At 24.4% G+C, this 11,160-nt stretch overlaps 1 protein-coding gene across 1 annotated transcript; it reads left to right on the forward strand.

The window, feature by feature from the left end:
* The first annotated feature begins 3,053 nt into the window (after positions 1-3,053).
* On the forward strand, positions 3,054-7,559 carry Afg3l2 (AFG3 like matrix AAA peptidase subunit 2). Its single transcript, XM_011504202.1, has 12 exons — positions 3,054-3,393; positions 3,602-4,023; positions 4,223-4,310; positions 4,373-4,538; positions 4,645-4,780; positions 4,882-5,000; positions 5,060-5,335; positions 5,402-5,629; positions 5,705-5,931; positions 6,050-6,226; positions 6,860-7,078; positions 7,267-7,559. Exons 1-12 carry the CDS (start codon positions 3,322-3,324, stop codon positions 7,489-7,491), a joined length of 2,355 nt encoding a protein of 784 aa, XP_011502504.1. The 5' UTR covers positions 3,054-3,321; the 3' UTR covers positions 7,492-7,559.
* The last annotated feature ends 3,601 nt before the right edge of the window (positions 7,560-11,160 follow it).

An 11,160-nucleotide genomic window follows, 5' to 3' on the forward strand; every position in this document is an offset into this window, starting at 1 on the left:
GAAAGCTAAGACCAGAAGCTCCTTGAGTGAGGACTCATGGCTAGAGGCCTTAAAGGGGAACAAGGCCGCGAAAAGTCGCGGGGGACAATTGGAACACGCTGTCCGCGTAGGCAGCCAAGGACTGTCCGCAGAGAGAATTCGAGAAAAAGGCTCGCGTGGCAGTCAAGGGCTATCTCAAGGTAAGTCAAGTAATAGAGACTAATTGTCAATAGAAGCCAAGTATAAAGATAACTCAACGCAGAAATACGTGTTACTAATTCAGAACAAGATTACTGCATCCCTGTGAGTATAAGAGTCATCCTGCACGCATTTGCTTTGCCGCGTGCTCTTGTGACCAACTCACCGCTGGATCAGATCAAGACTACAATATCGCTGTGACTACACAAATCCACGTTATCTACTCAATTATTGCCAGCCGGCGGCAAAACTGGCACAACACAATCATTAACATATCAAACTCTCTGACAAGAAGTGTCCAGTAATTATTTACCTGTGCAATTGTAATTCAACATCAATTCGACGATTTCAAGGCATCTTGTGTAGTGACACTTCCTATATAAGAAGACGTTCAAGAAATCGTATCTTCACATAAGATTCAAGAAGATTGTACAACACCCATATGTAAATTGTGTAATAAATTGTATAATAAATGTATAATTAACCAACTCTCACGACTCTTGTACAGCCCCTCCATCTCCCTCTTTCCCAAGCGTCTGCCAGGGTGGGCGGCAAATTAAGCTATTAAAGCATTGGCAGTTCAAGCCAAGAATTACATCACTATAATTTCGAACAAATACATATCTTTTACATGTATCAAAAATGTGGTTTCAATGTAATATTTCTAAGTGTAAAAATTATATTTTTCAGAAAAATATATGAGTTGGCGTTTTTTTATTTAATACAGCCATTCAAGAGTGGGTTGCTTGATTATCATCATATTTTCAATCTATAATGCATTTTTATATATTTTTTTCCTTTTAATTATTCCTTCGCATATTTTAAATTGATTAGTATTTACTTTGATTAATTTTGATTTAAAATGAAAATATAGTTTACACCGTATCTTGTATCAACTGATTATATTAATTTTAGTTAAGGATTAAGTCGTATTATTTGTTTAAGTATTATGTATGGTATAATAATATATGTAGTTAATAATTGAATATTCTTGTGCTTTATGAATGTACAGAAGCAGCATATAAAAGATTTGGCTGTAGTAAAAAAATAAATGCGAAATTCGTCTGTAAACTCTGATAAGAAAGAATCGACTACAATAAGTTGTAGATCTGGTAAACATCACTGAAATGTAATTTACACATTGCATAGTTCAATCAAACATTTGAAAAACATGGTTAAACATTGATTCTTAAGGAAAGTACTTTGTAAAGCAGAAATGGAATCTTAGACATAAATTAATTTCGTACTCATGTTGTTGGTTTAATAAATATTATAGTTAACGTACTTTTATACATCGCTGCATTACATATATTAAAAAGATCAACACTACCCTATACGTGGCGAATCATAGAACTAATATTTTATCCGAAAAACTATAACTTTATCGAAGTTACAACGGTTAACATTACTGTAATTTAATTCTTCCGGCCACAAGAAAACAATTAACTGATCTTGAAGAAATGCTTAAGAAAATCAGTTAAAAACAAAAAATTTATGTATAAAATATGTTTGAACGCTAATGAATGATGAAATTATGCATTTTCATTCTACACTGTAGAACTCCAGTTGTAAATTTTAGAATCAAATGATATAAACGCTGTTTATAAGTACAGGTAATGACTTTTATTAAATCAAATATAATCAATTCGTATATATTGATCCCTGTTTAATTTATTCAATGTTTAATCTTAGTTTTAGCCCATGGATTAAAATATTGTTTTATTGTAATGAACCATTTTGTAAGGTGAAAACATCTATTTTACTAATTAATATTGTAACAGAAATAATGGTAGAGGAATTCTATATAGAATATCGATATAAAAGGTATTATTTCAAGCATCAAAATATGAATTGTTTTTTAAAAACTACTATTAAAATTAAAAGGGTTTTATTTTCAGCAGCATTATATAATTAAGTATACAACATGTTAATTATGAACACTAAAAATTATTCAGATATAATATAAATAATTACTACTATTAATAGATAGTTTAAAGGAAATAAATTTGTTTAAATCGTGCTTGTATAAAAAATTGAATAAAATTGAGTTTATTTTTTTTCTACTAATTAAACATATTTTTTTACAAATAAAATGTATACCATGAAATCGTATTTTGAAGTATATATATTTTGTATTGAGTAAATATATTCATAAATACATAATACGTTATTAAATATATTAATAAGTTACAATTATATCGGCAATCATATAAAAATATTTGAAAAAATACTTGAAACAGTTATTAGGCAAGAAAATTATTTTTTTATTACAAATTAAAAATTTTTATGTTAATTTAATTAATACTTAATTAATTAGTAATTAATTTAATTAAAATGTATTAATATTTCATTTATTTAAAAAAAATATAATAATATTTTATATTTTAGTATTTGTAAACTATTTTAAATATATACATATAAATTATATATTTTGGAAAACAGATAGTTTAGGATAGTGTGAATTAGTATTAAAGAGTACGTTGATAGTATACCTTTTCAAAGCATGCGCGATAGAAGTTCAAATTTAACGACTATTTCTTTAATCCTTGAATTTTAATATCTTAGATTTATGAATGATATCAAATTTAAAATAAATTACTTATTGTTTTTAATTTTATTTTTATATTAATATTTTAAAAATATAAATTAAATTATTAAATATACTTATTAGTCTGATCTATTGCTTTTAAATTTTTTATTTAAATATAAAAGTGATTAATATTTTTATTTTTATTTAAATGGATATTAGCTATGGCCCTTTATAACGTAATAAATTAAATAAAAATAAAACATTTTTTCTAGGGAAATCATATACTTTATTATACTTACTTCTTATTACTATATTAATTACTACTATACTAATATACTATGTATAATCGATAATATTTTAATAAAATATTACATACATATTTTTCATGCCGAGCAAGTCATTGAGAGGGAATAAACTTAGATATTAACTGTGTATGCTAAAACAAGGTGGAGTTGGAGCTAATTGAAATATTGAAGGACGAGTTATAATTGTATAGTATATAGCAGAAAAAATATAAACATGGTGAGCGACCGGTGAAGTGTAATGCCCGTGTATTGACATTGGAGTTCCCTGAATTTTACTCGTTAAATTAATTATTATTTTATGAATGAGATATGGCTCATCAATTGTTATTCTCAACTACCAAGTTGGAAAGATTGTTGTTTGGTCGATTTGATTATTTTCAGGTACATTCTAAATTTTTTTAATCAACTTAACCTATATTATCAGTTTTCGATGATCTAATCACGCAATTAATTGTATATGTATATATATATATATATATATTTAAAAGAATATTGTTTTTTTTTTAATACAGTACAAAATTTATATTTGTAGTTTATTACTATTAGCTGCAATTTTTTTATGAATTAATAGTAATTGATATGTTTTTAGTCATGGAGAAAAGTATCATTAATAAAAAATTGTTACAAAATGACAACATTTGAACTAGTTCACCAATATTTCAAAGCTCCCAAGGGTTTCGAAAAATTTTTCAAACATCCCAACAACTTAAAAAAAGTTTCAAAGGAAAATCCTAAAGAAGTTTTAAAAGAAACTTCCAAAGAAGCTAAACCTTCAATTAATAGTACTAATAACACACAAAACGAGGGATCTAAGAATAAAAAATTTTCATCAAATGATAAAAAAGATTTTGTTTTTAATTTTGTTTCGGGAAAAAAAATCAAGAATGAAGGGCCTTCTAAAGAAATAATGAACTCAATATATTTGGCAATATTTGGAATGGTTACTTTATTTGGAGTTAAATTATTTTTAGACAATGGAAAAGCAGTTACATGGAGAGAATTTGTTTATAGGTAATTTTAATCAAATTTTTATTAACAGGTTCAGGGTTATAAAAAGAATGTTCAGTTTTAATTAATAATTATAAATTAAAAAAAACTTGAACATAATTCTAGAACATTACAAACAATTGTAATAAATGGTGCTAATGTAACAATGAACCTAACAAATTAATTAAAGCTGTATAAAACTAAAACATTTATTTGACTACAGTTACTTAAATAAAGGATTAGTACTAAAATTGGAAGTAGTTAATAAAAAATGGGTACGGGTTCGATTAATTCCAGGTGCAACTATAGAGGTATGTAATGTAGTTAATTTAAACATGAATTTTATATTTAAGTACTCTTATTTATAATATAGGGTAAATTATGGTTTAATATCGGTAGTTCTGATACATTTGAAAGAAATTTAGAAAATATTCAACTTGAATTAAATATAGATCCACAAAATTATATACCAGTTGTTTATAAAAATGAAATAGAAGTTTCACAAGTGATCTCTTATCTTCCAACTATTCTTACTATAGGTAAATTTTTCATTTTTCATTAAATTACAGCATGCATGCACGTGTATATACATGTGCCTTTGTATAAAATGAATAATCATTTGTATATATATATATATATTTATAGCTTTTATAATTTATATATCTCGGAATACTGCTAATATGATCAGTGGTAAAGGAGGTCCCAGTAAAGGAATTTTTGGACAAGTAACATCATCAACTGCTAAATTAATAAATCCCAAAGAAATACATGTTAGATTCAAGTTAGTTTAAATTAATTTTTTAATTTTAATTATGATCTATGAAATACATATTTTAAAAATTGAATAAGCTTTTATTGACTATTTAATACTAATTATGTCAGGGATGTTGCTGGATGTGAAGAAGCAAAGATTGAGATTATGGAATTTGTAAACTTCCTAAAAAATCCAGAGCAGTATATTAATCTTGGGGCCAAGATTCCTAAGGGTGCAATTTTAACAGGTATAAGTTTGTAAGACGCATAATTTATAAATTATAAATCTATATTTTAACTTTGATAGGCCCTCCTGGTACTGGTAAGACATTACTTGCTAAAGCAACAGCAGGTGAAGCAAGCGTATCTTTTTTAACAGTGTCTGGTTCAGAATTTCTGGAAATGTTTGTTGGAGTTGGACCATCACGTGTAAGAGATATGTTTGCTATGGCACGTAAAGCTTCACCTTGTATTTTATTCATTGATGAAATTGATGCTGTTGGTAGAAAAAGAGGTGGAAAGCAATTTAGTTCTCACTCTGAACAAGAAAATACATTGAATCAACTCTTGGTAGAAATGGATGGTGTGTATATTAAATTTGTTTATTATTTATGTATTTTACTCATTAAATAAATTTTATTTACAAAAGGCTTTAATACAACAACAAATGTAGTTGTTATGGCTGCAACAAATAGAATTGATATACTAGATAAAGCTCTTTTACGACCAGGCAGATTTGATAGGCAAATATATGTACCAGCACCAGATATTAAAGGAAGGGCTTCTATTTTTAAAGTTCATTTACAATATTTAAAAACCAATTTAGATAAAATGAACTTGTCTAGAAAAATGGCTGCTCTTACTCCTGGTTTCACAGGTATTTTAATATTTTACTAACATAATTATTTTAAATTAATCAAAAAGAAAAATTTAAACTATTTTTAATATATAGGAGCAGATATTGCAAATGCTTGTAACGAAGCAGCTTTAATAGCTGCACGAGATAAAAATGATAGTATAAATTTAAAACATTTTGAACAAGCTATTGAAAGAGTTATAGCTGGTATGGAAAAGAAAACAAATGTTTTACAACCAGAAGAAAAGAAAACTGTTGCATATCATGAAGCTGGACATGCTGTAGCAGGATGGTTTCTTCAACACGCAGATCCATTATTAAAAGTACCAATTTATTATATTTTCATTTCCTTTTGTAAATTAGTTCTGATTCATTATGTATCTATATATATATATATGTTTTTTTCAATTATTAATTATAAATATTATACGTTACTTATAGATTTCTATAATTCCTCGTGGAAAAGGTTTAGGATATGCTCAGTATTTACCACGTGAACAGTTTTTGTACACAAAAGAGCAGTTATTTGATCGTATGTGTATGACTTTGGGTGGCAGAGTTTCTGAAGAAATTTTCTTTGGTTGTATAACAACAGGTGCACAAGACGATTTACAAAAGGTAGATATATTTTAATTTATATTTTTTATCTTAATATTATTTCTAATAAGTTAAATATTTAGATGCAGAAAAAATAAAGAAATATAATCTAAGGAATCTTGTAAAGAAATTATAATGTGCTCTGTTTACTGAAGAAAATAAATAGATGACTAGGAAAAATAATTAATTTATTAATTAGCAAATTATATATATATATATATATATATATATATATATTGGAAAAGCTGTTACATAATGTACTCACGTCACGTGCCGAGTAAGTACATCAGGGCCGTAGTCAAGATTGATATAGTAGCGCTGCACTTTTTTGCACGATTTTATTTTATTGCGGCAAATACTATTTAATCACTGCAAAAGTAGGTCCACTTACCGATTTAAAAAAAGAACATAATAAATGTATTTACCTTTTACTTACTCAAATTAAATGATATATTAATATTATTTTTTATAAATCTATTAACAGTGCAATCTTAATTTTTAAAAATATCATAGTTTAAATTATAATTTTTATATTTTAATAAAACTTATAGTAATAGCAAATTTCAAAATAATCTTTAATATTTTTTAAATTAAACGAAATTTAATTTTTGTATGTTAAAAGTTTTTATTAATTTGAATAACAATAAATCTTAGGTTACACAGAGTGCATATGATCAAGTTGTTCATTATGGAATGAACGAAAAAGTTGGATCAGTTAGTTTTCAATTACCGCAATCTGGCGACTTCTTGATCGACAAGCCTTATTCTGAAAGTACTGCTCAACTTATTGATGAAGAAGTTAGAAATATGATTAATAATGCATATAAACATACTACAACTTTATTAACGAAGCACAAAGATGATGTAAATAAGGTATGAAAGTAACCATACAGATTAATCACTATATATCAATAATATACATATTACAATACAAAAAATATACATAATATCAATTCATGTAGAATATTGATAAAAGATACATTCACAGATTAAATTTTTGTACATTTTATATATGTGCATGTGTGTATTTATAATATTTACATATTTTATAAAAAATATAGATAGCCGAACAACTTTTAAAACAAGAAATTTTAAGTCGAGATGATATGATAGATCTACTTGGACCAAGACCATTTCCTGAAAAATCCTCTTATGAAGAATTTGTTGAAGGTACAGGATCATTTGAAGAAGATACAACATTGCCAGAAGGTCTAAAGGAATGGAATGAATCCAAGAAAACTAGTGATGAAAAAACTGATAGTAATTCCATAAAGCAAACTGTTTAATTATGGGTTATATTAATATTTATATATTTTCTTTTATAAATAGTACCAATAAATCTTTATGAAAACTTTTTATAATTTTCAAAATACATTTTTAAAATTTATAATTTTAATTTTATTCAAGTTAAGCAAAATAAATTTGTTGCACTTGAACATACCATTTGTTAATTATATAATATAGGAGTATTTATGAGATCAATTTTTCTAAATATAAATGGTTCATAATATTTTGAAATCCAACTTTTTTAATTAAATAATGAAATTATGAAAATAATACTTTTTTTATTGAATTAACTAAATATTCATTAATACAATAACATAAAAAATTATTGAATAAGAATAATAGAGAAACAATCAAATATATTTTAGAATATCTATTTTTCTGCATTATTGTAAGGTATTGGAATTTTATAAAAAATTTATAAAAAAAACTTGATTTTTGGCATATTTATAATTTTTTTAAATGCATAATTCGATTTAACAAAACTACCTTGTTTGTCTCTTTATGTCTAATACAATTTCACTGTAATATATATTTGATACTTTTGTATATATGTAAAATTTTTGTTAGGTATTCATTAAATCTAAGGCCTACTTAGTTATTTATTTACTGAAACAGTAATGAACTGAAAACTACTTTGAAAGTACACATATTACTAACATTATTCTGAGTATATTAAAAAATTGAAACTGCAACAAAAAAAAAGAGTTATTGCAGAGAATAACTTTATAATACATACTAAAAATACTTAGATATTATAATGTATATTTTATTGAATTTCAGTATAACATTCTATATTTGTTACATACAACTTTTAGTTTAGTATATGAAGCGACATTAAATTGGAGTGTTTTTTTTTGTAAAAGTATTCTCAAAAACTTTTTTTTTACCTTGTACATGCATTATTATTATATATACATTATGATTTGAATATTAAAGAAATTAATTCATAAATTTTTTTAAATATTTTAGAAAACGTATCATTTAACACAAATAATTTGATTTTATAAATCTTTAAAACACATTCTTTTAGAGCAATATATTATATTTTTTGCAAAATATGACTAATAGAATTAATATATCAATAATGTAAGTAGTATGTTTAGTTTAATCGATTGATTTGTTAATAATACAATAAAAGAGTAGTTATTGTTGTATAAGTAAATTCATACTCAAATTAATGTTACTTTTATTAATTTTACAATATTTCTTTGTGTATTTTTTATGATCTGATCTGTTTACATTCTATTTAATAATTTTTTTTTGTAATGTACCTTTTATGGTTTTACCGAATTTTTTAATAATTTTTTCAATTTTTGCAAAATTATATGTCGACTCAATTGAGTAGCTATAATGGACTTGCAAAGTATTACCATACAACTTTGTTAAATACTAATTATCAATAGAATATTGTAATGTCACTGAATTATTGCTGTCCTGTAATTTATATCACACTGATTTACGCATTATAGCCTTATTCAATAATTTTTATTAAGAATTTATTTTACTGATTTAAGCTCTAATTATTCCGTAAAATAATATGAAATAATATTAAATTACAATTTTTTTATAATATGACTATTAAATTAAAGCTGCTTAAAGAATGACGATTTAAAAAATTTTTCAAATGTAAATAAAAATAAATAAGTTACAATTAAAATTTTTTTAAAAATAAGTAATTTACAATTGAAAATATTTTTAAAATAAATAATATATAATGATAATTGTATTTTGCTGAAATAAAACATTAATCTAATTTTTGTTTTATCTATTAATTATATATTTAATTATTATAAAAAATTATCTTTCACGATTAAATTTTTTTATTTTTACTTTTTTTAAAACTATATTGTTAAGAATATTTGTAAAAAGCATTTAAAACTAAATCTTTTCTTAATTAATAAATAATACAAATGACTTTCTTAAAATCGTAAAATATGTTTGAAATAAAAATGATTAATAATTATCAGTATACCGAAAATAAAACAATTTTTTGTATTCTTTCAATAGGTTTTCAAAATGTTTTTATAATACATTATACGATTAAATATCAGAAACTTACAGTATGAGATGTAAAAATGTATTTCATATCGTTTTCTTTTTATGAAATATTAATAAATACAGTTCAAACACTATAAATATCAAGTAGTTATTAATAAATGATAAGGAATATAAATTATATACATAAACATTATATACTAAGTTTTACTTTTATATTTTTATATATTTATTTTATATATTTATATATATATAAATATACTATTATATTTTTATTAAATTTCATTTTTTTGTAAATATAAATGTTTACGTATATTAAAAGTATTTTATTAATTCTTTATTTAGCTTCACAAATTAAATTATATTATTATAAATATAACAAATAAAAGTTTATAAAGTGATTTTATATATTGATGCATCTATTAATTTTTTTATATTTATTAAATATATTGGGATGCTATATTAGGATTATATGAAACATTACACATCATTATTAAATAGTTTTTTTAAGATTTAACACATATTTATTGTGATAGAAGTATTCAGAGACATCAATTTGCTATTTGAGTGGCTAATGCAAGAATGAATTACAAGTGTATTTTATAAAATTATTTTTTTGGCATTTTATTCTTTAAATTTCTTATCGTTTGCTTTTAATAGTTTTGACACATTCTACATACCTTTCTTATTCTTATATTTGTATTTATCATTTGTAATGTTTACGTATATCTGTATATGACGATCCTGAATTAACGATTCTGCTTATATGTTTGGAATAGAAATATAAGTTTCTTGTTTTTCTTATTTATTTTCTATGAATAAATAAAAAATATATATTTATTACATTCATAAACATTTTAATAGTTGCACTAGTCAATGATTTATGAAAATTTAAATAAAATCTCACAGTGGATACATTTATAAATTGAATTGTTTAATCAATTAATAATAAATTGAGGCAATATATAAATCTATTTTTCTGTATAAAATAGTTTTTCATTTACAAAGTAAAACTCGAGGCTCAATGGTCTATACATTTATAGCCATTCTTGTAATTTCTTATAAATACATTATTTTAATATTTTTATTTTTATAAAATTTATTTAAAAATTTTTAATTATCATGATTAATAATTAAATAATTAATATAATGATTAATCATCAAATTTAAATAATAATAATTTTAATAGTAATATACATACTGTTCGAAATTGTTTATTTTGTCTGTTTATGTTGCCCTTACGTTTATGTCCAGTGTGGTCCTATCAAGGAACACACAACGACAACTTTGTCAGTTGAGCTGTGGACGGTAAGGTATGTGATTGCCAATTGCAAGACATCAGAGAGATCATGCAGTTCCACGGTGGATGTGCTTTCAGTGTAAGCATCTAGGATTCACGATCTTGTTCAGCTCTGTAAGATCCCTTCAAACAGTGCGCCACTGAATGACGATCTGCATGGTAATAGATCATGCCATTAGGCGTATGTGGCCATAATTCTTGTAAATTTATTTTTGCCCTTGTCGCGACTGGCGAGACAATTCTTGGGTCCACCATTGCAATCCGGAAAATTTTAATTGCTATTTATGGATAACTACTGTTTATGGTCTGCCTTAATAGTGGAATAACTTCTTGTCTTGTTGAGTGCCATGTGTTCAATGGGACCTGTCCGCCA

Source organism: Ceratosolen solmsi, unplaced genomic scaffold, assembly GCF_000503995.2.
Source record: "Ceratosolen solmsi marchali unplaced genomic scaffold, CerSol_1.0 scaffold19, whole genome shotgun sequence".
NCBI lineage: Eukaryota > Metazoa > Arthropoda > Insecta > Hymenoptera > Agaonidae > Ceratosolen > Ceratosolen solmsi.